General features: G+C 47.8%; 1 protein-coding gene across 1 annotated transcript in view; it reads right to left on the bottom strand.

Moving 5' to 3' along the window:
• Positions 1-27439, bottom strand: part of RELL1 (RELT like 1) — a 58176-nt gene that overhangs the window by 15842 nt on the left and 14895 nt on the right. The window contains exons 2-4 of the mRNA XM_029046502.2: positions 8761-8985; positions 4473-4544; positions 1290-1347 (exon numbers count right to left, since the gene is read on the bottom strand). Coding sequence (XP_028902335.1) covers positions 1290-1347; positions 4473-4544; positions 8761-8985 — 355 coding nt within the window. The remainder of the gene's footprint in view (positions 1-1289; positions 1348-4472; positions 4545-8760; positions 8986-27439) is intronic.

Here is a 27439-nt window from a genome sequence, read left to right as displayed (position 1 = left end):
CAGACCAACCTCAGCGAGAGCAGGGAAACCGGCAGCTTAATCCGAGAGACAGTCTGAAAATGACCCCGGTTCGGTTTGGAGGGGCAGACAAGAGTAGGCTCGCACCACATTCCCTGTGCCTTGAAAGGGTTAAATAATTCTCTAGTCGGCATCAATGGCTCACTCCCAGAAGGGGAGAGAGCCTGGGCTCAAAGTGAAGGGGTTTTGTTTATTTTTTAAATGGTATTGGTGAAGCACTCACTATGTGCCAGGCATTGTTCTAAGTACTAGGGAAGATACGAAGTAATCAGGTTGGACACAGTCCACATCCCACAAAGGGCTCACAGTCTTAATCCCCATTTTACAGATGAGGTGACTGAGGCACAGAGAAGTTAACTGATAAATACAATTGGCTGGCTGGCTGACTGACCGACCCATTCTGTGACCCTTGGGAGTTCTCTCAGGATGTCCAGGGCCTTCGTGCCCTCCCAGGACCTCCATAAATTTGGGCCCTAAACATAACATCACCATACCACACCTAGCCTCTCTGTGGCCTGGCAGATACAGCACGGGCCCGGGAGTCAGGAGACCCAGGATCTAATCCTAGTTCCTCCACTTGCCTGCTCGGTGATCTTGAGTAAGTCCCTTAATTTCTCTGAGCCTCAGTTTCCTCATCTGTAAAATAGGGACTCAATACCTGTCTCCTTCCTACTTAGGCTGTGAGTCCCAGGTGAGATAGGGATTGTGTCCAACCTGATTATCTTGTATCTACTCCATGCTTAGTGCAGGGCTTGACACAGTGTAAAAACTTAGCAAATACCAAAATTATCGTCATATCGTGACCCACAGCATCATGGAGGCAGCAATGACTGGCTCAAGGTTATTGGACAATGCAGGGAGTCTTGGCAAGTTGTCGGGGAGGGGATGGATGGCTGAGGCCCAAGTGGGACAGGGACTGTGTCCAATCTAATTCCATTGTAGTCACCCCAGTACTTAGCACAGAGTAAGGGCTTAAACAGCAATCAGTGGCACTGAGTGCTTACTTTGTGCAGAGCAACGTATTAAGGACTTGGGAGAGTACAATAGAGTTGGTAGACACTATCCCTGCCCTCAAGGAATTTACGGTCTAATACTAATAACTAATACTAATACAATCCTAGTATTATATGACATGCTAAGATAGAGAATGCTCAAAAGGTTTCGCTAAACTAAACGAAAAGGAAAGAAAGTGAACAGAAGGAAGGTCGCTTGGGAAGCAAAATCACTGATTCTCGGGTACCGAAAAAATTAGTGGGGTTCCCCAGGCTCACCTTTCAGGATCACACACACTCTTATCAGCCACCATGGCCTTCAGTATATCTGCGTTGGCTGAAAAACAAAATCAGATATTCTCAGCAGAACAGAATGAACCAGCAACAATTCCATTGAAGCAGCATGGCCTAGTGGATAGAGCACAGGCCTGGGAGTCAGGAGGACCTGAGTTTTAATCCTGGGCTCCATCACCTGTCTCCTGTGTGACCTTGAGCAAGTCACTTCACTTCTCTGGGCTTCAATTACCTCATCTGTAAAATGGGAAAGAGGACTATGACCTGTATGTGGAAGAGGGACTGTTTCCAATTCGATTATCCTATACCCATCTCAGTGCTTAGTACAGTTCCCGGCACATCGTAAGTACTTGATAAATGCCACAATAATAATAATAATAATAATATATAATATATAATTATCGTCAATTCTAAGAGATTTCATTCTTGAAGCAAGGATACCATCCAGTGGGCCCCTCTGTCCTATTCTTCTCTCCACACCTCAACTCAGCCCAGAAGAAAATATCCCGGCACCCTTCAAAAGCCGAGGAGCCTTTTAAGGAGAATCTGGAGTTGCTTCCTTGCATCCACCTAGTGGATAGCCCCAAGTGTCTGTCTGGAGACCCCCATATTGTACCTGGTACCCCAAAGAAGGATAATCCAAAAACTGAAGAAGGGTACGGTCTATGCTAGATGCAAATTAGGTCTGAAGGAACAATATCATGCAAATTATTAGGAAAAGAAGCACGTGCAGGGTCTTTAGCTTTTAGTTTAAAACATTTTTTACCCCAAATTCCCATGTTTTACAAAAAGAATGACTTCATTCCCTCCCCTCACCCCCAGGTCACCCAAACTTTGTATTGTGCCTCGATAAGGAGGTTGTCCTAGGTGAATGGAGTCTCTTGGGTGAGATCTCTGCAACAAACTCTATTATGCAAAACTTGTGGGAGGGAATATTTCACGTCATGGGAGATGGCTAGGGAACACTGGGCTTGGTTCTGCCCCAAGGCTGAGTTTAGGGAAATGCTTTCATCACTCTCTCTGGGTCAGAAGAGCCTCAAGTCCTTCTGCAGTCACTTATCTCACTCACAAGCCTGTGAGCATACCTTCCCTGCTCGCTCCTGAACACTGCGCAAGCCATTCTCTAGACCGTAAACTTGTTGCAGGCAAGGAAGTGTGTCTACCAACTCTGTTATATCACTATATTGTACTCTCCCAAGTGCTCAGTACAGTGCTCTGCACAAAGTAAGTGCTCAATAAATGATTGATTCTGATCATGGCCATTCCCAAGACATTACCATGCTACCCGGTGGAAGGCCATTGGAGTGATCAAGGGAGAGGCCGGCTGAGGTGCGCAAGTGGGGAAGTCACGAAAGAAATAGATCTTATTAATAGATATGAGTTGGCGGAAACTCACAGGGAACCTGTCAAAAGGAAAAGCAGACATACGAGGGAGAGGGAAAAGCAGCCCCAGCTGAGCAAGGAGATCAGTGTCAGCCTCAAGTAGGGCTGTAAGCAGACAGACACTCCCAGAGAGAGGTGTAATAGACAGGTGGACTATGGTGTTGAAGTGTGAGCCCAGCAGGGTAGCAAGCTTTTAAATCTTTTCTCATCCAGTGGCCTGAGTTTACCTTGATGGGGGCAGGGACAGGGAAGGTCAGTATTTGGTCATTCCCCTGCACCGATGTGGCAAGAAGCCACACCACCTGTTTTTTTCCCATCTGTGCCCCAGTAGGGACTGAGTGAGGCCTAAGGCAGAGCCAGTGGAGGGCAGGGGAGGTCAGCAGGGGAGGATGGAGGAGGGGTGCCAAGCTGTCCAAAGTGCAGGCAGTCCCCCGCCAGCCCTCATGGCCCTCTGAGCTGCTCAACTAGGGGCAGCTCAGCAGGTGACCGGGACAGAGAAGAACACTCGCATGTGCCTGCCCAACCGCAGCCGTGTCCCATTCTTAAGGGAGCACTTTTGAACCCCAAGGAAGCAGGCTATTCCAGCCACACTATCCTCCTCCTCTCCCTCCTTCTCCCAGTCTTCTACCCCCAGTAGTCACAGAAAGGACCACCCAGCACCTAGATCTCCCTCACCATTAACCGCAGAGTTCTCTTCAGCCCTGCTGCTCCCCTGGGCCAGACGAAAGGGCCGGAGGGGGTCTTGGGCGATGCTGCTCCCCTGTATCAAAGCAGGGGGACAGAGAGGGGCCCAGAGAAGGGGTTAGGGAAAAGGAGGGGACCAAATCTCCTCGAGCAACAGCTCTGTCCCCAGGGACTGGCCTGGGGCGGTGTGACCAAAGGGGGCCGTCGATCAATCAAGTGATGGCATTTATTGAGCTCCCACAGTGCACAGGGTACTATATTAAGTGGTTGGGAGCATACAGCAGAGTAGGTAGATCCCTGCCCTCATTAGGCTTATGATCCAGCAGGGGAGATGGACACCAAAATAAATGACACATATGGAAAGCAACAGAGTACAATGATACGGACGTAAGTTTGTGGCGGGTGCTGCTTAACTGCTCAGAGGATCTGGACTCAGCTCATCTCTAGACTGTACGCTCACTGTGGGCAGGGAATGTGCCTGTTCATTGTTATACTGTTCTCTTCCAAGTGCTTAGTACAGTGCTCTGCACAAAGTAAGCGCTCAATCAATACAACTGACTGACTTAATTGCATAAGCAACTCAGTAGGGAGGAAAATAGGGTGGGGAGATGAAAGAGTAGTCAGGGAAGACCTCTGGGAGGAGTGTGATATTAGGAGGTCTTTGAAGCTGGGGAGGGTGGTGATCTGTCGGATGTGAAGGGGGAGGGCATTCCAAACCAGAGGGAGGATATAAGCGAGAGGTCAATGGTAAGAGAGAAAAGAGAGAGCAAGGCACGGTGAGCAAGCCAACTTCTGGCAAGGGTGCTGACACTGCCTTAAATGCTGACACTGCCTTAAATCATCCTTTCAAGGTGAGGCTTGGGATTCAGAGTTACGTATAGTCCGAGAAACTCATCTGAGACCCAGATGAATCTGTTAGTTCACCCCAAGAGCAGTGACAGACGAGTCAGCCACTACCATTATGCCGGGAGACGGCTCAGACAGGAAACACTTGGCAGAGCATGATTCCAGAGCACGAGCATGCGCCCGGCGCTGCCATCTTTAGACCCAGGACCGGTGACCCAGACCCCAGCCCAGCCTGGGCTCTCCACTTTGTCCTACCTTCGTTCCTCATGATGAAGTTAACAATTTGCCCCACGGTGTCACTGTTGTCATTGATGCTGTCGTTCAGTTCTGGGGAAAGAAAGAGAGCACTGAGAATGGGAAGAAAGAAAACACTGAGAATCAACTGTGAGCTTCCCACCCTGGGGAACATCCCCATTCAGCTGTGCACCTAGATCGGCTGAGCAGGGACCAGGCAGCCTCTCGGACTAGACGACAAGTCGGTCATTCCAGAGCCCAGCATCAAATACCCCAGCCTGGAGGCCAGAGAGTCACTGTGGCTCCTTCTAAGTCAACTCCCTCTTGGGAAACTGGGTGACTCAATCAAACAATAACATTTACTGAGCACTCTTATTCTATGCAGAGCTTGGATGAGTACAATAGAATTAATAAACATGATTCCCTACCCTGAGAGAGAGCTTACAATCTAGCAAAGGAGACAAACACTCAAATATATAGGGCATTTGATATTTTCCTCACCCTCAGTCCATCACTTTTGTACCAATCCATAAATGCTAAATTATTTATATTACTATCTGTCCCCTCCGCTTTAAACTGTAAGCTCACTGGGGGCAGGGAACCTGACAACCACCTCTGTTGATCAAAATCTCCCAAGTGCTCAGTACGCTCGGCACACAGAAAGCACACAACCAATACCACCGAGGAGGCTGGTGCAGTAGTCAGGGCTGAATATGACGAGTATTTGAACCAGTGTAGTAGTCTTTTGGATGAGGAAGATGGGGCAGATTTTAGAGATCTTGTGAAGATAGGATAGGTGCCTGGACCAGGGTGGATGAAGGGGGAAGAGGTGGATTCTGGAACAACCAAAAGGCTCTGACAATGGACTGACTATAGGGGTTGAAAAAGAAGGAAGAATCAAGGTTAATTTCAGGGTTACCGATTACAGGCTTGTTGTTAACTGTGATGGGCAAGGTAAGTGGATGAGATGATTTGGGAGAGAAGATGAGGAGTTCAGTTCTGGATATATTAAGCATGAAACCTTGATAGGACATCCACATAGAAATATCCTGGGGGAAGCAGGAAATGTGAGCTTGCACAGAAAGGGAAAGGAGAGAATTGGGAGTTACACCCATACAGGTGGTAGCTAAACCACAGGAGTAGATGGGCTCCCTAAGGGAATTGAGAAAAGGAGACTCCGAAGAGACCCCTGAAGGGCACCCACAGTTAGGGGGAAGGAGGCAAGGGAAGACCTGGCAAAAGAGACCTTGAAGAAGGACTGGCTACAGATAAGAGGAGAGAATTGGGTCAGTAAAACCAAGGTTAAATTGTGTTTCCAAAAGAAGGCATGCGATCTACAATGTCAAAGGCTACTGCGTAACCCCAGCTCATTCTGCAGAGCTCCCAAAGGCCTAAAGTTTCTGATTTTCCATGCATTTGCCAGTATCCACAGAATTCTGCTACTGGCGCCCAGAGGATTGCAGGGTAGCAGTAATCCAGAAACAGACTGGAAGCACCCCCAACCCTGTGCTCTGGGGGCCTCTGGGTGGTCCCTGAGAGGATAGCTCCTTCCCCACTCCCTCCTTGCCCACTGATGCAGGAGAGACTCCTCACCCCAGGGAGAACGAGTGCAAAATCCAGAAACAACTGCTAGAAATCAGGGAAGCATCTGACTAATCCCACCCAAGGCAACACAGCAGGAAAAAAACAGTGCAGCCTAGTGGAAACAGCACAGGACTGGGAGTGAGGAGACCCGGGTTCTAATCCCGGCTCCGTCACTTGCCTGTTGTGTGTCCTTCAGTAAGTCACTTAACTACTCTGTGCCTCAGTTACCTCATCTGAAAAGGAGGGTTAAATACCCATGCTCCTCTGCCACTTGCCTGCTGCATGACCTTGGATTAGTCACTTAACTTCTCTGTGCTTCATTTCCCTTATCTGTAAAATGAGGATTCAATGCCCATTCTCCCTTTTACTTAGACTGTGAGCTCCATGTGGGACAGGGACTGTGTCCGATCCAATTACCTTGTATCTACCCAGTGCTTAGATAGTGCTTGACACATAGTAAGTCCTTAACAAATACCAAAATTATTATTTATTATTATAATTTTCATCACTGTATGCAGATCACTATGCTAAGCAATTGGGAGACTACAATAAAGTACAGTAAGTACATAGTAAGTCCTTAAAAACTCTAAAAAATTGACACTATCCCTGCCCTCAAAGCACTTACAAGGTAGTATCTAAACTTATGCTTAGCCAGGGCTTGACCCACAGTAAGCAGATAACACATCCCACAGATATTACTAGAGGAACCTCAGGATCACTCCCTCCAGCAGGAATCCCTGGCTCCTTCTCTTCTTGTTGCTCATTTGCCTAATTTGATACCTTTGTACCTTTCCCTGGCACTCAGCAGTACAGTGTTAGGCATGTAGCAAGCACTTATCCAACCCCAGAATAAATGCTAAATCGATTTCTCATCCTCTTTGCGTCCCGGTTTTTAACTGCACAAAACCCTAAGGGCAGACTTTCTCAACAGGGCCACGCAATATCACCCTGCCCAAAACTTTCCCCCCCCAAAAAAAAAAGCATTGCACCACCCTCTGCATGCCACCAATGGTCTTAGGAAAAAATCAGCAGAGGGAGTAACCTTGTGAGCCCTCTGCTGTTTTGCTGAAACTCAAATAGCAAGGAGGGGGAGGAGACAGAGGGCCTCATTCCTCTCCCACTGTGTTGACAGTCATTTTTCAAATCTCTTCCGAGCCACCTCAGGGGCTGCCAACCAGATCTGGTCCCCATTTTCCAATTTCCACCTGCGGAGGCTCAGCCAAAGAAAACCAAACCGGGATTGAACTCAGAGCCGGCAGTCCTGGTGGGAAAAGGACCTTTTCCCATCAAAGCGTCTGCCTTGGAAGGCGGCACAGGCTTTGGCTGGAGACGAAGCAGCGAGGAGGAAGTGACTGGCCGTGCGGATTCGGAAACCTCAGTGTGTGTCCAGGGCCCCTGCTGAGTGCGTGCTTGAGGCGGAGGAGAAGCCAGCCCACACGGTAGGAGGCCTCGAAGCCAGCCTCCTGTCAGAAGCGGGCACCCTCAGATGGATGGTGGAGATTTTTGTCGGCCAGTCCGGCCTCCCCAGATGGGGCACTGTGTGTGTGTGTGTGTGTGTGTGTGTTTGTGTGTGTGTGTTGGGGGGGGACCCAGGGGAGGGGGAACAGCTAGCCTCACTGCTGACGAACTCCGCCTCCGTGTAAGTTTACTCCCAGGCTCTCAGATGACTCATTATGTCAGTCTTGTTCTTTTGCCACCTTGAAAGGGCAGGGGGGGCGGGAAAAATCAACAGTGCAGGAAGCGGAATGGCTCCCTCTCAGTGACTGCTTCAATTGGGACCCTTTAGGAAAGTTTCCGGAGGAAAAGGTGCCACGGGCGGAGGTCGTGGCCGTGCTTTCTGTCTCTCCTGGGGCCTCGGCCTGAGCCACCGCTGAAGAAGCCCCTGGAGCTACTGAAGAGGCTTAACTTCCTGCCTGCCACCTGTTCCGGCTCACTGACGGAACGATTTCACATCCAGGATTCCCGGCTGAGACCCAAGCTAGGGCTGTGACCTTGTCGCTGGACACCAATAAAACTGTTTTAGTAGCAGGGTAGTCTCTTAAGCTGCCCAAGCTAATACGCTCCAGGCCGGTACAGTCCGGCACAGTCCGGCCCAGCACAGAAATGCAGGGTAAACAGGCTCAAAGCCCATCCTTCTCAGGGAACCAGCCCTGCGGCTTTCGTCAGAGGCTGGCCAAGGCTAGGGCCAACACTGCCTCTTCCAGTCATCGTAAAACTTTTACTGGTTCAATGGCTTTGAAACAAAGACACGACGTTCCTGCCGCTGGGCCGTATTTGACAATAATAGTAATAATAATTGAGGTATTTGTTAATCAATCCATTTATTTATTGAGTGCTTACTATATGCAGAGCACTGTTTTGAGCACTTGGAAGAGTACAATACAACAGAATAAGCAGACATGTTCCCTGCCCATAATGAGCTGCTTAGTACGTGCCAGGCACTGTACTAAGCACTGGGGAGGATACAAGCAAATAGGGTTGGACACAGTCCCTGTCCCACAGTCTTAATCCCCATTTTATAGATGAGGTCACTGAGGCCCAGAGAAATGGAGTGACTTGCCCCAGATGTCAAAACAATAAGCGGCAGAGCAGGGGTTAGAATCAGGTCTGACTCCCAGGCTCGGGTTCTATCCACTAGGCCATGCTGCTTCTCTTTACGATCCCATAAAGAAGGAATGGCAAAGGAGAACTTTGGCATCTAAATCGAGACCCAAGGGACACGTACCTATTTTCTCTGCCTTTTCCTCCTCTGGGCCTTGTTCCGCCTCCGTAGTACAGCGATACCCTTTCTTCTGGAGCAGATGGCAGATGAGGACGCCCAAGAGGCCCATGATGAAGAAAACTGGAACAAGGGCAAAAGCGATGTACTCTGGATGTCCATTCCCAGAATGAGCAGGCGACGTCGTCGCATCTTCTCTGTAGCTTGGCAAAGGGCTGGGGTAATAGCCATCTGGAATGAAGGGCACATGTCTCAGTATCTGACAGCAATAACACTCAGTGGCAGCTGGGCCTAGTGGGAACAGCCCAGACATGGTAGTAGGAGGACCTGGGTTCTAATCCCAACTCTGCCACGTACCTGCTAGGGTGTAAATTGGGTGTAAATACCTGTTCTCCCTCCTCTTAGACTGTGAGTCCCATGTGAGACGAGGACTATGTCCAACCTGATTACTTTTTATCTACCCCAATGCCTAGTAGTCTTGGCACATAGAAATCACTGAACAAATACCACAATTCTCATTATTGTCACCTGTGATCAGGAACACTCAATCTTTGGAAAGGGCCCAGGGTGGTTTTTGTTGAAGCAAACCCCTCTGTACAGAACTGGGAACTCTGGGCAGGGAATGTATCTACCCACTCTGTTGTATTGTATCTCTGTTGTATTGAAGCTCTGCACACAATAAACTCTCAATAAATGCCACTGAATAAAGTTACCAATCAGTGGTATTTACTCACTGCTAAGCCCTGTACTGAGCACAACTAAAACAGGATGCATGTTTCCAGTCTTCAAGGAGCTTACAATCTAACAATCTCTCAATGGAATTTATTGAGCTCTTATGGGGTGCAGAAAAGGGCTCAACAAGAAAGTGCTTAGAGGGGAAACAAAACAGACCAACATGATTTACAAATAAGGGGAGCAAGAGGAAGGGCAAAGATCTTCCAAGAAACGGTACAGGCATATCAAGATGAAAGGTCCCAAATACAGCAATACACGAATAAATAAAAAGAGTAGACATGCACAAAAGAGCTAAGGATACATATAAAACAACTAAGGGTAGGCTTTGGTTGATGAGACTGGGGGGTCGTCAATCAAGCAATGGTAGTAATTGAGTGCTTATTGCGTGCAAAGCACGCTACCAAGCACTTGGGAGATACAACAGGATAGGTAGACACAAACCCTGCCCTGTTGTGAACTAATCAGGGAAAGACTTCAGGAAGACTTTGAGGATGGAAATAGTTACAGTCTGACAGACTGTAGGGGTACATGGAAGGAGGGAGGGAGTTCCAGGGTGGGGAACAGCTGAGAGGGTTGGAGGTAGGAGCTTTAAAAGCAAGAGCCAGTTAGAAGCTGAGCTTGGGAGACATGGAGTTCAAACCAGGTAGAAGTGGGTGACTTGAGTGAGTCTAATTATAGGGTGAAGGATGAAATTCGTGGAATGAAAAATAAAAGGATTAAAAGAGCCCACAAAATACACAAAGGTTATCGATCCACCCAAACATCCAGTACGATTAATTTCTGTTTAAAAGAAAAGTTTCTTCCCCATCTGACAAGTGCTTCGTACAGTGCTCTGCACACAGTAAGCCCTCAATATATACCGTGGATTGACTACTCTGATCTGCATCAACAAACACTTGTACCCTGTTTGCACAGCCCTGCAGAGCATTCTTTGTACTTTTCATGTTTTAGGTCCACAATGACCAACTCTCCCTGTTAAGAATCGGAAAAAACAGGGAAGACACCCTGCAGATCCTTAAGCCACAGAACCAAATTTTGATCAGCGAGTCCACAAGGGTCATGAGTATGATTCTTCTAGGGAAATGCGGTATATCTTATAAGCTGCGCTCCTGAAAATGGGGCTGTCTGAAATGGAGAATGATTCTGAACAGTGGACTCTTTAAAGATTTCATTTGCAGACTACCGGCTCAGAAGTACTGAGGATTCAGCTGCCCAGAGAAGCAGTGTGGCCTGGGGATAGAGCACAGGGTTAGGAGTCAGGAGACCAGAGTTCTAAACATGGCTCTGCCATTTGCCTGCTGTGTGACCTCGGGAAAGTCACTTAACTTCTCTGGACTGTTTCTTCCTCTGCAAAATTGAGATTAAATATTTTGATTTTTGAGCCCTACGTGGGACAGGAACCGTGTCTGGTCTGATTCCATTGTATCTATCCCAGTGGTTGGCATGGGGCTTGACACGGCAAATGCTTAATGAACACCACCACAGTGAACTAAATGCAGGGGGATCAAGAGAAAGCTTCTTTACCCCTCACTGCGGGGGGTGTGGGATCTAGCAAGACACAGCTCGAATCCTCCATCTGGGATGTCACGACAGCGGATTTTGCTTTGTGACTTTGACATAATGAAAGACAGGTGTGTTGACTGAACCTCTGCCACCACCTCAAACCTAGGCCTTTGTGTCTCCTTCCTGGGTGCCGGAGGGCAGACAAGGAGATTCCTGCACAGATAGGGGCTGGGCCCTGCTTAGCTTCCATCCATCTAGAGCAGCGGTGTTGCCTAGTGGTTAGAGCACGGGCCTGGGAATCAGAAGGATCTGGATTCTAATCCTGGCTCTGCCATTTGTCTGCTCTGTGACCTTGGACGAGTCACTTAACTTCTCTGGGCCTCAGTTACACCATCTGGAAAATGAGGATTAAGACTATGAGACCCATGTGGGACAGAGACTGTTTCTAGTCTAATTTTCTTCCATCTACCCCAGAGCTTACTACAGTGCCTGGCACATAGTAAGCACTTAACTAAAATCACAGTTATATAATTATTTTTATTATCACCATTATTATTATTTCCAGGGCTCTTTTTGTCCCTGGCCAAGCTAGGGAAATATGCTCTAGCCTGGAGTGAATGGGAGGCACTGCCATGGGAGCAGCAGAGAGAGGGTAAGGGGGCGAGAATTAAGATGGGGAGAACAGATGATGACGACGGTAATTTAGGTAGGACTTACTCTGTGGCAAGCACTATGCTAAACACTGAGATAGATAGAAGGTATCCGGATCAACAAGGCCCTAGTTCCACATGGGGTTCCCAGCCTCAGGTGGAGGGAGAGCAGGCACTGTATTCCCATTTTACAGAGGAGAAAACTGAGGCACAAAGAAGCTAAACAACTGGCCGAAGAAGCTGTGTGGCCTAGTGGAAAGAAGAGGAGCCTGGGAGTCAGGACAGTCGGTTGTAATCCCAACTCTGTTACTTGCCTGCTCTGCGACTTTGAGCAAGTCACTGAACCTCTCTGGGCCTCAGTTTCTTCATACAAATATGCCTTCTCCTATCATTCCAAACTGCTACTGTGATGCTCCAAACACCCCATCCCACCTTGATTACTCCATCAGCCTCCCCACTGATCCCCTGTCTCCTGTCCATACTTGACTCTGCTTTCTGGATCCTTTTTCAAAAAAAAATAATAATAACCTATTCAGTCCACGTTTCCCCATTCCTCAAGAACTTCCAGTGGTTGCCCATCCACCTCTGCATCAAACATAAACTCCTTTCCATCGAGTTTAAAGCATTTTATCAGCCTGCCCTCTCCTACCCTACCTCACTCAGCTACTACAGCCCAGGCCACACTCTTAGCTCCTCTGGTACCACTTGTTCACTGTGCCTTGATCTCATCGCCAACCCCTTTCCCGCATCCTCCCTCTGGATTGACATGCCCTCCCTCTCCATATATGCTAGACCACCACTCTCCTCACCTTCAAAACCTTATTAAAGTCACATCTCCAACAGGCCATCCCCAATTAAGCCCCCTTTTCCGTCTCTTCCCTTCTGCATCCTGTATTCACTTGGATCTGTGCCCTTTGGGCATTTGGTATTCACCCCACCCTCAGCCCCACAGCACTTATGTACACATCTTCAAATTATTTATATGAATGTCTGTCTCCCCCTCTAGACTGTGAGTCGATTGTGGGCAGGGAACACGTCTGCCAACTCTGATGTACTGGTCTCTCTCAAGCCTTAGTACAGTGCTCTGCACACAGTAAACACTCAAATATCATCAATTGATTTGTAAAATGGGGCTCGATTTCTGTTCTCCCCCCAACTCAAATGGTGAGCCCCATGTGAGATAGGAATAGTGTCTGATGTGCTTATCTTCTACCTACCCCTTTGCTTGGCACATTGAAAGGGCTTTTAAAATTCCATTATGATTATTATTATTATTATTATTATTGCTACCAAGCAGGTACGTGGTTGAGCTGGGATTTGAGCCCAGGTCTCCTGGCTTCCAGTTCTGCGCTCTATCTACTAGGCCACACCATGAGAAGCACTTCATGTCCTGCTCCACATATCCCCAAAAGTCCTTTCTCTCACCCAGGATCTGTGGGAGGCTACACCCAGGAGGCCGGGGATTTCCCCACACCGACCCCACGGCCCCTTACTAGCCGGCCAGACGCTGAGCGGTCCGCCAGACACCGGCCAGTCGGAAAACTGGTGCCTGAACCCACTCCCAGGGAATGGTCACCAGTTCGGGGCCACTCCGGCCCAGCCCAGAGAGCAAGAACACCTCTGGGTGCAGAGGGTCACTCTTCGGCCCGGGCTCACGCCTCTGGGGAAGAGAAGCGGCCAAGCCCGGGCTCAGGCTTGGTCCCAGGCGGAGGTAATGCCGGTTGTTATCAGAGGGCCGAAGGTAGTGGGGGCACCGCAATGACCAGCACCCCACAGAGAAGCAGGAGGCCAGTTGTCAGACAGGTTTGGCAGACCTGTTTAACCACCTCTCCTGCCACCCCCCAGGCAGTCAGAACAAGGGCTAGCGGGTCCAGAGGAGAAGGCTCTTCCTTACCCTAGCTGTGGCTACTGCTCTTTTGAAAGGGCAGAGCCCCCAGAGATTGTGGGCAGGGGCATGGATGGCAATCCTCCCAACTCCTCGCCCTTTCCCCTAGTCTGGGAACGAAGTGGCCTGAGGGGGTGGGGACAGGGTGACAGTGCACACCTGACCCAGCCTGAGCCGGAGACCTGGCCACCATTCAGAAATGACCTGGCCACCATTCAGAAACGACCCTGCCCACCTTAAGGGCAGGACTCACGTCGGCCACCTCTATTGTACTCGCCCAAGTGCTTAGAACAGTGTTCTCTGCACACTATAAGTGCTCAGTAAATACCATTGACTGATCTCGATCTGTCTCTCTCACACACACACAAACACACACAAAACATGCAACCCCCTATGGCAGGCAGGGTCCCAAGAACAGCTGCCAGCCTACCCCACCACTGATGCTTCACCACTCCTGGGTGGCAACACCAAGAAGAGAACAAAACAATCCATTAAAAGCATATTAATCATGGGAACCCTAAGAGTCTGAGTGTTTATTAGCCTAGAACAGGCTCAATTTTAAACCACACGCTTACAGACGCAGAAGCGGACCATCTAGGGTTAGACTTCACAGATTTTCAGTTTGGAGTTACTCATTAAGTTAAGTGGAGGAGAGAGAGAGAGGAATACCTTGAGCGTGCCTGCTCATTTTAGGTCCATGCCTGACCCAAATATGAATTGTCACAGGGCCTCAGCCAGGTGTCACCTCCCTACATCAAGCCAAAACTCCTGATCATCAGTAAAGAGTAGAGGATGGAGCACAGGCCTGGGAGACAGAGGACCTGGGTTCTAAACCCAGCTCCACCACTTGTCTGCTCTGTGACCTTGGAAGTAGCTTAACTTCTCTGTGCCCCAGTCACCCAATCTGTAAAATGGGGATTAAATCTTCTTCCTACTCAGACTGTGAGCCACATGTGGGACAGGGACTATGTCCAATCTGATTATCTTGTATCTCCCCCATCACTTAGTACAATGTCTGGCACATAATAAGCACTTAAGAAGTACCATTAAAAAAAAAAAAGACATAACCTATGCTGCTGACAGCTCCCCTGGACAGGCATGCATGGAGAGTGTGGATCTGAAGAAATGAAGGTAATGAAATCACTCAGAGTACCTGTCAGCCTGTTTTTCCCCAGCCCCATTCCCACTGTCCCCAGCAGCTCTGGACTGGAGAGACGGGATGGGAGGGTGGGCCACAGAAACATTTTTTATTTAAACTGTAAAACACCACTTCAAACAATATGGCCTATAGGTGTGGGTCACTAGTAAACCAGGGCAGTGGACTGTCTGCTTTGCCTTGGAGCAGGCAGCCATGAAGACAGCTGAAGTTTAAGGCTGGCAGCAAGTCAGGCAGGCAGAGTCAAAAGCAAAGGTCACATTTATGCAGGTCCAGCCCAGGACCGGTACAGGTCCACTCCAGCTTCGGCGACTGCTGGCCACCACGTTTCAGGCCACCACCCACCTTAAAGCTCAGGGAAAAATCGTCACCACAGGGAACCCCTTGGTCAGATACAAAGGGCAGCTCTGCGGACAAAAGCTGCATCTTGGGGCTGGCAGTGGTAGTCGTAATGATAGTAGAAGCAGTGTGGCTCAGTGGAAAGAGCACGGGCTTGGGAGTTAGAGGTCATGGGTTCGCATCCCGCCTCCGCCACTTATCAGCTGTGTGACCTTGGGCAAGTCACTTCACTTCTCTGTGCCTCAGTTACCTCATCTGTAAAATGGGGATTAAGACTGTAAGCCCCACGTGGGACAACCTCATTACCTTGAACCACCCCCAGTGCTTAGAACAGTGCTTGACACATAGTGCTTAACAAATACCATCATTATTGGTAGTAGTAGTGATATTGTACATTCCAAGTGCTTAGTACAGTGCTCTGCACATAGTGAGCGCTCAATAAATACTATTGAATAAATTAGTAGTTAGAGTAATGGAAGTATTAATAGGAGTATGGTGTTTCTATGGGGTTTCCAGTGACAATGTATGGATCCGAAAACTGGACAGTGAAAAGAAAGGATAGAAAGAACGTCGATTCTTTTGAAATGCAGTGTTGGAGAAGGCTTTCGCCAATACCATGGACGGCTCAAAAACCAAACAGATGGATTTTGGAGCAAATTGAACCAAAGCGGTCCTTGGAAGGCCAAACGATTTGACTTAGATTAGCATACTTTGAATACATAATCAGGAGGACTAATTCTCTGAAGAAGACACTGATGCTAGGAAAAGCCCAGGGAAATTGGGGAAGAAGCAGACCGGCAGCTAGATGGATAGAGACCATAACACCGATAATGGAAGAGCCATTAGAAAGGTTGGGTATTATGGCAGAAGGCAGGTCGTTCTGGAGAAAGCATATACATGGAGTGGCTACAAATTGGAAACTACTCGATGGCACTTAATAATTATGGTCTTTGTTAAGCGCTTACTATGTGCTAAGCACTATTTTAAGCACCGGGGTAGATACATGGTAATCAGGTTGTCCCACGTGGGACTCACAGTCTTAATCCCCATTTTCCAGATGAGGTAACTGAGGCACAGAGAAGTGAAGTGGCTTGCCCCAAGTCACATAGCAGACAAGTGGCAGAACCAGGATTAGAACCCATGTCCTCTGCCTACCAAGCCCGGACTCTTTCCACTAAGCCACTCTGCTTAATAATAATAATAGTAGTCATAAGTTCGTTATGGGCAGGGAACATGCCTGATAAATCTATTGCATTGTATTCTCCCAAGTGCTTAGTACAGCGCTCTGCACATAGTAAATAATAAATACTATTCACTTGAGGAATAGTAGGAGTAGGAGTAGGAGTAATAGTAGTGGTAATAGTAATAGTAGTGGTAAGTATTAGTGGCATTTACTGAATGCCCCTTGGGTGCAATGCACAGTACTAGATGCTTGGGATGTACGGAATAACCAAGTGATATGCTCTTAGGGCGTAGGGAGCTAATTCTCTACAAGACCAGAGAATTCCCTCTGGGGAACCTCACCTCTGAGGCCAGTGAGTCTCTGGAGCCTCACGTCAAAGGCTGGTCAGCCCCTGGAGACCTCACTTCCTTGCCTGGTCAGCCTCTGGGGAGCTCACCTCCGAGGCCGAACGGTCCTTGGGGAATCAGCTTCGGCCTTAACTCCCAGCCCCTCCCCGCAACCTCTGACCTTACAGGTGACTTTTCCGCCTCTTCCTGCCTGCTCTTTCCTGCTCCCCTCCATTATCTTCCTCTAACATGGTCTTTATCCTATCTCCAAACTTTCTATGTACGTCACCGGGGTGGGGTGGGGGGAGCTGTGTGAGGGGAAGGGCAAGAACCCACGGTTTGGTGTGTCTTAATAATCTGACAAAAATGCCAGCCCGACAAGCGCCTGCATCTCCCTCTGCTCTTAGGGAGTCAAAGCATTTAAGCCGACGTGTCAGAAGCGATTTCGTCTGGCGACCCCTTAATTAATGAGCTTTCAGCTCCCTGCTACGCTGACATGGAGTCCAACACTTTTCAACAGATAAATTCCTTGATCCTTGGCTAAAACTGAGCTCCGCGCTAGTTTGTCTATTTAAATACTGTCTATTCTCACATCTGCACTCTCCCTCATCACATGCACGTGCCAACTTTTGAGTTGAAAAGCAAATGAATATTTTCCCCACTATGTGAAAACTACCATTAGCCAAAGAACGTAGCATGAACAAGATTTCTTGGATCAACCCCAGCCTTAGGAGAGTGCTTGGCAGACAATAAGCACTTAACAAATACCATAATTATCATCATTATCATCAATATTACCGTAAACCAGGGCTGGGAATCCCCAACCTTGCCCTCCTAATGTACCCTGTTGTGCCTCAGGCTGGGGCTCAGGAAGCTGGCATCCCTGGGCATAAGAGGAACAAACCCCATTGCTAATTATTTCATTCATTCTTCTTAATGTCTTTCTCCGCCTTTAGACTATAAACTTGCTGTGGGCAGGGAACGTGTCTACTTCTGCTGTATTGTACTATCCCCAGCGCTTAGAGTGATCTGCACATAGTAAGCACTCAATAAATACCACTGATTGATTGATTGACTAGTTACTTGAGCACACAGGGTGAAGGAAACCTGAGTAGGCAGTGTCATTACTGAAAAGAGCAAAGATTGGGAGTCAGGTTCTAATCCTGGCTCTGCCACTTACCTTTTGTGTGCTCTTGGGGAAACCACTTAACTTCTCTGGGCCTCAGTTTCCTCAACTTTAAAACAACAGTAAGAAAGATTGTGAGCACTGTATGTCCAAGCTCATAACCTTGTGTCTATGCTAGTAATAAGTGCTTAATAAATGCCATGATTATTATTAATATAATAAGTGGGCAATGGGGGGAAAGATTAGCAGGGATCCCTTTAAAAAAGAACCTAGAAGACACCAGATTGGGAAGCATTTTCTGTTTCCTATCTGTCTTACAAAATACCACCAGCACTTCTAATAACAGCGTTTACGATTCCGATAATAATACGATAATAATTGTTCTATTCCTTAAGCACTTACTGTATGCCAAATACTGTACTGAGTACTGGGGTAAATACAAGATAATTGGGTGACACAGAGTCCCTGTTCCACTCAGGGCTCGCAATCTAAGTAGGAGGGAGAACAGCTATTGAATTCCCATTTTACAGATGAGGTAACTGAGGCACAGAGAAGATAAGTGACTTGCCAAAGGTCACAAGTAGGCCAATGGTGGCCGGGATTTGAACCCGAGTCCTCTGACTCCCAGGTCTGTGCTCTTTCCACTAGGCCACGCTGCTTTCACTCTAGCATTTAGAAGAACTTTGTTGAAATACTATTTCGTAAATACAAGAGCCACACTTTTCAGAGACCTCCCATGCCACGAGGCTTTGTTCCAGCCCTAGACTGAAAATCTAAAGTAGTTCAAAGTCAAAAAGTAAACAAGAAACTCAAGATACAACTTTTGCACAGATAAATGCAGATATGGGTGGTTCCTCAAAACAAGTTACGTCATTTTGAAAAAAAGAGAAGGTGGTGGTTAGGAAATAGCCCCTATCTTGATTTTCCAGTAATTCCTGTGATTCGGATGGCCAGCTATCCGATTCTACCTCTTGACAGTCTGACTTGTCCCGTGTGGTACCACTGTGGTACCAGATGCTTTCACAACCTCTTAAAGAACGTTTGTTCATCTCCAGATATTCAACTCCCGTCAAGTTCCGGCCGTTCAGAGGCCACAGCAGGGCTCATTCACCTCTGGAAGGGGGACACAAAGTCCCTGGAAAAAAATGGGGGGGTCTGGGGTGTCACCCCCACACACACAACAGAGAAAAGCTCTGGGGCCACGTGAAATTGGCACAATTTCGCAACACGGCTCCATGGCTTCATCACTTGAGGCGGCAGGCCCAACTTAGGGTGTGTGATGTCTTTAAGGCAATCGATCAGCTCTCTCCCTTTCACCCACTATATTCTAGCTTGAAGGCTCTCTTCCCCTTAAGCTATTGATTGATTAGGCCAACCTACTTACTATGCCCCCTTCACCTCTCTCGTGCAGTCAATCCCTTGGTCCCACTCCCTCTGCTGACTGCCTGCAACTCCCTCCCCCTTCATATCTGGGAGAACACTACTCTCCTTATCTTCAAAGTCCTTCTGAAATCACATCTCCACTTCTCTATCTCTCTTCTCCCCACCCTGTTGACACTCCAACATTTTCCCTAAGCACTTGGGTACTCCTTCCCTCCCCCCTTCTCCCCCCATCCCCACTCAACACTTATGTACACATCTTTAAAATGATTATAATAATTATCGTGGTACTTGTTTTAAATGCCAGGCACTGTCCTCAGCATTGGGGTAAATAGAATTCAATGCGATAAGACACAGCCCTTATCCCACATGGGATTCACAGTCTAAGTAGGAGGGAGAACGGGTACTGAATCTCCATTTTACAGATGAGGAAACTGAGGTGCAGAGAAGTGAATCGCCCAGCTTAAGGTCAACTAGCAGGCTGGTGGCAGATCTAGGATTAGAACCCAGGTCCTCTTTCTACTTGGCCAGGCTGCTTCCAGTTTGGTTGGTTCTTTCTATCTGTAACTGACTTTAGTGTCTGTCTTCCCCACTATCATGTCTAGTGTCTCCTGTATTCTCCCAAGTGCTCAATATAGTGCTTGGCACACAGTAAGTGCTCAATAAATACCATTTTTATAGCATTTATTGAGCACTTTCTATGTGCAAGGCACTGTACTAGGCACTGGGGTAGAAACAAGCTAATTGGCTTGGACGCAGTCCATGTCCCACAAGGGGCTCAGTCTTAATCCCCATTTTGCAGCTGAGGTAACTGAGGCCCAGAGAAGTGAAGTGACTTGCCCAAGGATACAAAACAGACAAGTGGCAGAGCCGGGATTAGAACCCAGGTCCTTCTGACACCCAGGCCCATGCTTTATCCGCTAGGCCAGCCTGCTTCTCAGTGATTGATGTCATCTGTGCTTCTGGCTTGGGATTTGCAAAGCCCATCAGGGACCACCACACCCTCTGATCCAAAACAATCAAACCCAGATGTAGAGACCAAACTACCCTCAGATCAGAGCTGTCTACCCCGACAGCTAACTATATTTCTCCGTCCTCTCTCAAACAGACTGACCTGCAAGAGGACAGTGGGCAGCGTTTCAAAAGTAATATTACTGCCTGTCTCCCCTTCTAGACTGTAAACTCGTTATGGGCAAGGAACGTTCTGCCCGGTTGTGGGCAGGGAATGTCTGTTTATTGTTATATTGTACTCTCCCAAGCGTTTAGTACACTGCTCTGTACACAATAAGCGCTCAACAAATACAACTGAATGAACGAGGTCCCCAGTGCTGAGTGTAAGGTGTGCATGTTTAAAACCAGGAAAAGAGGCGGATGGGAGAACGTCAAAATAAACCAAATAAAGAATCCAAAAAAAGCAGAACCAAGGAACAGCACTGACAAAGCAGTGGGGCCGGGAGGCCTCAGCAACAGACGCCCAATCTCTAGGACACTTGGCTGCTACAACAGTAATAACTGTGTTTACTGGTTAAGTGCTTACTCTGTGCCAAGCACTCTACCTTCTAAACGTTGTAGATACGAGTTAACCAGTTCCCACATGGGGTTCACAGTCTAAGTAGGGGGGAGAACAGGTATTGCATTCCCATTTTACAGATGAGGAAACCGAGGCCTGGAGACGTTAAGTGCCTGAGGTCTCAGAGCAGGCAAGTGACGGAGCTGGGATTAGAGCCCAGGTCCTCTGGCTCCCAGGCCTGTGCTCTTTCCATTAGGCAACAGTGCGGTGAAGTGGAGTGGTGTGGGGGTGGCCTGGGCTCACTGCAGAGCCGGGCTGTTTTCCATTCCTTGGGCGTGGCAGCAGGGCGGACAGCCCAGCCAGAAAGAGCAGCCAAAGCCGCCATCAGACCCACACCCAGCTGGAGACCCCTCTGGCCCCCCAAAGAGGATGTCTCCGGGAATGACGACAAGGCAAACATTCCAAGGCCGGGCCCTCTCTCCTCCACACGGCCTGCTTAACCCAGGCCACCCTCCTTGGCCAGAGGAGCCAGGTCTCCTGCTGAAACCCTGCCTCAGACACGTCCCGAGGGATGGAACTGACCTCTGGCCCGACTCTGGGCAGCACATAGCTCTGAGTCCTATCTGGTGTCCAGCCCATGCTCTCCCCTGGACTCCAAGATGGAAAAGAGAGAAAAAGTGGGAGAGGAAAAACAAGGTCACTCCAGGCCATTAGAAGCAGCATGGCCTACGGGATGGAGCACAGGCCTGGGAGTCGGAAGGACCTAGGTTCTAATCCCAGTTTTGCCACTCGTCTGCTGTGTGACCATGGGCAAGTCACTTAACTTCTCCGTGCCTCAGTTACCTCATTTGTAAAATGGAGATTAAGACTGTGAGCCCTATGTGGGACAGGAACTGCATCCAACCCGATTATCTTGTATCTATCCCAGGATTAAGTAGAGTGCCTGGCATATGGTAAGCACATACATACCACAATTATCATTATTATTATTATCATCTGCCCCAGATGGGGCAAGGACCGTTTCTGTCCCAATGGTGTTATATCCCTTCCAGTCCTTACCACAGTGTTTGCCACAGAGTAAGTGCTTAACAAATACCACATAATTATTATTAGGAAACTTGTTCATGCTAAGAGATCCCTGAGACGAAGTATCTCCTGCCTGAGAATGTCAAACCCAAAGCCACTGTGGCTGCTGCAGGGTTGGAAGCCTGTGAGCCCAGGGCCTCTGGAGAACATTCTTCCCCCGCCCCTGTCTTCCGGGCTGCCTGCTGCTCCCGGGGACCACTTTCCCAGAGGGGCCTGGGTTCAGGAAGATGATTGTGGCCCTTGGGTGTAGGAGGAAGGCCCACTCACCAGGGCACATGGGAAGAGTGGTGGGGGTGAAGAGGGTGGGGGGGAGTTCCTGGGCTCCAAAGTTCACATCCCAGGTGGGACAGGATCAGGGCTGAGGATCAGGGTGGAAAGGAGACAAACACGGTCTCAATCTGGGTGGCCACAGATTCTGCATAGGCTGCCCCCTGTCCTCCGTAGATCCCTGCTGTGGAATCATATAGGTACTCTGAAGAGTCCATGGGAATTCCATCACTGAAACGCATGCACGCACACACATATAAACGCAACCTCGCCTTATTATTATTATCAAGTGCCATCGCTTCCGATTCATAGTGACTCTATGGATACATTTTCTCCAGAATGTCCTATCTTGTGCCATAATCCGTAACCTTTCTAACGGTTCTTCTGTTATTGTTGTTATGGTTTCTAACCATATAGCTGCTGGTCTGCCTCTTGCACGTTTTCCCCGGACTTCTCCTAGCATTACTGTCTTCTCCAGAGAATTAGTCCTCCTGATTATGTGTCCAAAATATGCTAATCTAAATTGAGTCATCTGGACTTCCAAAGACCACTTTGGCTTAATTTGCTCCAAAATCCATGTGTTTGTATTTTGGGCCGTCCTTGTTCACTCTCTCCTGGCAAACAGGCAAGAGCTGCCTAAAGCGCAGGTGGGATGTCAGGCTGGGTCAGGACCCCCCCCAGTTTCATCAGCCATGGGGCGGGTCCTTGGAGAAAGGCTACCATTCCTCCAACCTGCTATCACATGTGTTTCCAGAAGTAATTACTCCCTGGGAGACTTCAGCCTCCGTGGGCCGCACCAGCTCTGAAGGCCATCCGTCCAACAATTAATCTTGAGCCTCTACTGTATGCAGAGCACTGGATTAAGTGGCTGTGGGGGAAGGGTATACCAGAAGCTAAAGTCATTGTCCTCGGAGGACTTAGTGGGGAAATCAGGGAGAGAGATTCTTCAAAAATAGCAGGAGAAAGAAAAAGATAAAACCAGGGAAAATGGCAGAATACATCATGGAACATACACAGATACATTCATACTAGGGGTAAGTGCTAGATTAACGTAACTTGGAGTTTAGGAAATTGATCAGTAAAGACTTCTTGGAGGAGAGAGGATCTTTAGGAGCCCGTGGGTCAGGGGACTGAAATGATGCTGGTGGGAGTCCAAGGTCAGCAAAAAGCCAGGTGAGTTGGCTAAACCGGAGCTAGCTTGGATCCAGTTCCTGACCCACATAGGGCACACAATCTTAAGAAGGAGGAAGAACAGAAATTTAATCTCCATTTTACAGATGAGGACCCTGAGGCACAAAGAAGTGACTTGGCTGAGGTGACACTGGAGGGAAATGGCAGAGTCAGGATTAGAACCCAGGTTCTCTGACTCCCAGGCCACTGGGCCACACAGCTTCTTTCCCACAGGCCACACTACTTCCTAACAACTGGGCCACCATGCCAGGGGAGCTTTGGAGTAAAAACGGGAAGTCCACACCATCTTCCCATCCCTAATCTCTGCCCCAGGACCAAACCCCTCAATCAAGATACCTGAAGCTGAATTACACCAGAAGCTGAAGCAGCAAATCCTGCCCCATAACACGCACTTCTACCTTACCACTAACTGGTCGGTTGGATAGTGCCTACTCCTTGTCAGTCACTCCGGCACCTAATCATCACCGAGACTGACCACAGCCACAAATGGAATCATTACTGTGGACAGTCTGGCAGCAGCACAGGTGACCCAGCAGCGATTTAAGACTATAAGGAAGCATCTCAGCCCACAAGACATTTCTAATCCGGCTTTTCCAGCATGAGGATTCAAGGCTCTTTTCACTAATCAAGAGCACACATACAATGTCACTTAGCATGACCGCCCGCCCCAAGAGCAAACAGCCTACCTAGTAAGAGACCGTGAAGGCACAGTACAATCTGATGGCTCCCAGAAATTCCAGGAAAGAATGAGAAAAATACAATGCTAACTGCCAGGTGAAGGGGGTGGTATTTCTGCTCCAATACTACTTTATTTGCTTTCCTTCAATGATTTGGTATGCATCAGGGTGCCCATTTGATCTTTAGTAGAGTAGCCAGCTGCTCTACCATATGGCCCAAAGGAAGAAACAAAGCCCAAATATATTCTTAAATAACAAACTTTACTTTCCCTTTTCAGTCCTCTTTCTTTGTCTTCAGGTACTGAAAGAAGTCTAAATCTTTTCCTATTTATACCATACTCAGCCCCACAGTAACACTTGATATTTTGGGTTGCAGCATGTTTTGCCTGGAAGCCGTTCCTCTCAGTATCTTAAGATAAGGAACATCCCATTCCTTGGGAATGAAAACTGAGACCCAGAGAGGCTAGTGACTTGCCAGGTATGAAAACAGGATGAAATGACCTGGATTCTGAGGTTTGTCACCCTCAGTTGACCAGCAGTTTTGTGACTCTTCTGCAGGACTTCTCCGAAGAAACCATGCCAGCAATTAAGAGGGATGAGGAACGCTACCTATGAATATGGACAAGGAAAGGTATCCTTCCTAACCAATATAATGGACAAGGCAGGGAACTTGCCTACAAACTGTTATATTGTACTCTCCACAGTGCTTAGTATAGTGCTCTGCACACAGTAGGCATTCAATAAATACCACTGATTGATTGATTGCCTACCCATCTCCATTTAAAGCAGAAACTCCTAACCATCAGTTTTATGGCCCTCAATCAGCTCTCTCCTCCCTATCTGTAATTTATATTAATATCTCTCTCCCCCTCTAAACTGTGAGCTCATCATGGGCAGGGAATGGGTCTGTTTATTGTACAGTACTCTCCCAAGTGCTTAATACAGTGCTCTGCACTCAGTAAGCGCTCAATAAATATGACTGAATGAAATAAATACGATTAAATGAATATCTGTCCTCGCTCCTCTCACAAAGCAACCCAGCCCACACCCTTTGCACTAACACCAGCCTACTTGCTATGCTTGTCTGTTGTGTGACGTTAGGCAAATCACTTGACTTCTCTGTGCCCGATACCTCATCTGTAAAATGGGGATTAAGACTGTGAGCCCTTTGTGGGACAACTTGCTTACCTTGTATCTACCACAGCGCTTAGAACAGTGCTTGGCACATAGTAAAAACTTAACAAATACCATTATTATTATGCTCACTACGCTCATCTCTCTCACCTTTGACCCCTCTTTCCTTCCTGCCAAGAACTCCCCCCACTTCATATCCAATAGACCACTATTCTCTCCATCTTCAAAGCCTACTTAAATCACACCTCCTCCAGAAGCCTTCCCTGACTCATCTTTCATCTCCCTACCTTATTTTCCTCCCTACTTCATCACCTATGTCCTTGAGTCCATACCCTCTAGGTACTTAAGTACTCACCACCACCTCCGCTCTTATGATAATAATCATAATCATCATAATAATAGTATTTAGTATACACTATATGCCAAGAACTGAGCTAAGCACTGGGGTAGATACAAGATTATCATGTCCCACATTGGGCTCACGGTCTAAGTAGGAGGAAGAACAAGTATTGAATCCCCTTTTGCAGATGAGAATGACGAGGCACAGAGAAGTTACTTGCCTAAGATCACACAGAAGATACATGGAGGAGCCAGAATCAGGTCCTTTAACTCCCAAGACCATGCACTTTTCACTAGGCCATGCTGCTTCTCATATCCTTATGCTCTGTTGCTTCTCCTACATATAATTTATTTTCATGTCTTTCTCCCTAGATTGTAAACTCCTTCAGGGTAGGGACCATGTTTACATGTCTACCACTTCTCCTTAGGGCTTAGTACAGTGCTCTACAAACAGTAAGCACTCAGTACTATTGACTGATTGATCCTGCGGACTACTTAAGCCAAGGAAGCAGCTTTTCTTGACTTCACTGAGTTGTTCACCTTTCACTGGGCTATCTCCTTGTCATCCTCTCTCCCGCTTTCAGTATTTTGATTATGACTGTGGTCATCTCATTCATAACCCCTCCACTCCGGAGATTATTGAGACCATTAAAAATACCTTTAGGTGGCTGTAAAACTCTGCAGTTGCACTCTCTTACCCATCCTTTCAAAGGAGTTCAAAAGTCATTTTCACTTTGCAGGACAGAGGACATGATCCACCCCAGGCATCAATCATCCAGTTGGCATCAATCAGCCTCTGCCATCAAGGAAGGTCTCTCTCAAATACATAGGACTGTAAAACCAGTTGGATCACCTGCCTCACTACAAGTCTATTATAGATTTTATCATGCCCGCACATTAAATGATAAACTTTTAAAATAATCACACTGGATTAACAGGTTCAGTATGGTTTGACTTCTAATTAGAGTGCATTTCATTCTCTGCTTTTGTCGGTTAAATGGAGAAGACGGGCTGTGATGTTAAAAAACAGACAGTGGGGGGTAAAGACTCTACCTGCTCTTAGTTAAGTTTGGACTTAACATGCCCGTTCCCCTTAAATGAATCTCTCTCCCATTGCTCAGCTATTTGACCAGCGCGTGCTTCAACACAGTGGCCAAGTCTTTGGGTGAGGAAAACTCAATGCTCATTTGAAAACACCTCAAACGCACCTGCTTCTCCCCGGCCCAGACAAAAGCAATCTTGTCTTCGATCCAATAGAAGGGGGATTTGAAACCAGTTGGGCATGGAAAGTGTTTGCTTCGAGTCTCGACAGGCCGGGTTGTTTTGCTGGGAGGACTCATTCTCAGCCAACTCCTCAGGACCTCCTGATTGACTGGGAATCTAAGTGACTGACAGCTCCTGCCTGGGCACTGGAAGTCCTGATGCACTACCCAGAGCCCACTTTTCAGCTCTTTAACACGATGCCACTCAGATTTTTACAGTGGAAGCAGAGTTTGAAGACTAGACAAGCAAATAACCCAACTCCGTCAATCAGACAGACATTCTGAGGAGATATTCCAGGATGGTTTTGGGGCAGGATCAGCGATGTGGCTCTGACACCGATACACTTCTCTCTACTAATGTTGATTTACGACAGAGTGGTCTAGTGGAAAGAGTCAGGGGACCTGGATTCTTCCGCCTCCGCCACCTACTTGTTGTGTGACCTTGGGCAAGTCACTTGACTTCTTGGTGCCTCAGTTTCCTCAGCTGCAGAATGGGGATAAGATACCAGCTCTCCCTCCCTCTTATACTCCGAGCCGCAGGTGGGAAAAGGACCATGTCAGATTTGCTTAAAGAGCGTCTGTCTCAGTGCTTGGCATGCTGTAAGCCCTTAAGCACCACGATTATTATAGTTGGTACTTTTGGGACCCAACAGTTAAGGTGTACTTGAGATGAATCTAGTCAGAAATGGAAATTCCCAGAGACGAAAAAAGAAAATCAACTCTCCAAAAATATTTGTGCCCAACACATTGCATTCTCAGCTAATATGACAGGAGTCCTCCAGCTCTGAGAATTCTTTGTTTCCCAGCAGTTTTTTTTTCCCAACCAGAGAGAATGGAGGGGAGGAAGTGAAAAAAAAAAGAAAGCGGAAGCAGCAGAATTGCTCGGGCACAGCCCAAAGACTCAGAGAAAAGGCAAAGGAATGCTTACCCCGCAGC

This window comes from Ornithorhynchus anatinus, chromosome 18 (assembly GCF_004115215.2).
Source record: "Ornithorhynchus anatinus isolate Pmale09 chromosome 18, mOrnAna1.pri.v4, whole genome shotgun sequence".
In the NCBI taxonomy this organism is placed as follows: Eukaryota; Metazoa; Chordata; class Mammalia; order Monotremata; family Ornithorhynchidae; genus Ornithorhynchus; species Ornithorhynchus anatinus.
This window is presented reverse-complemented; position numbering and strand designations above follow the sequence as displayed.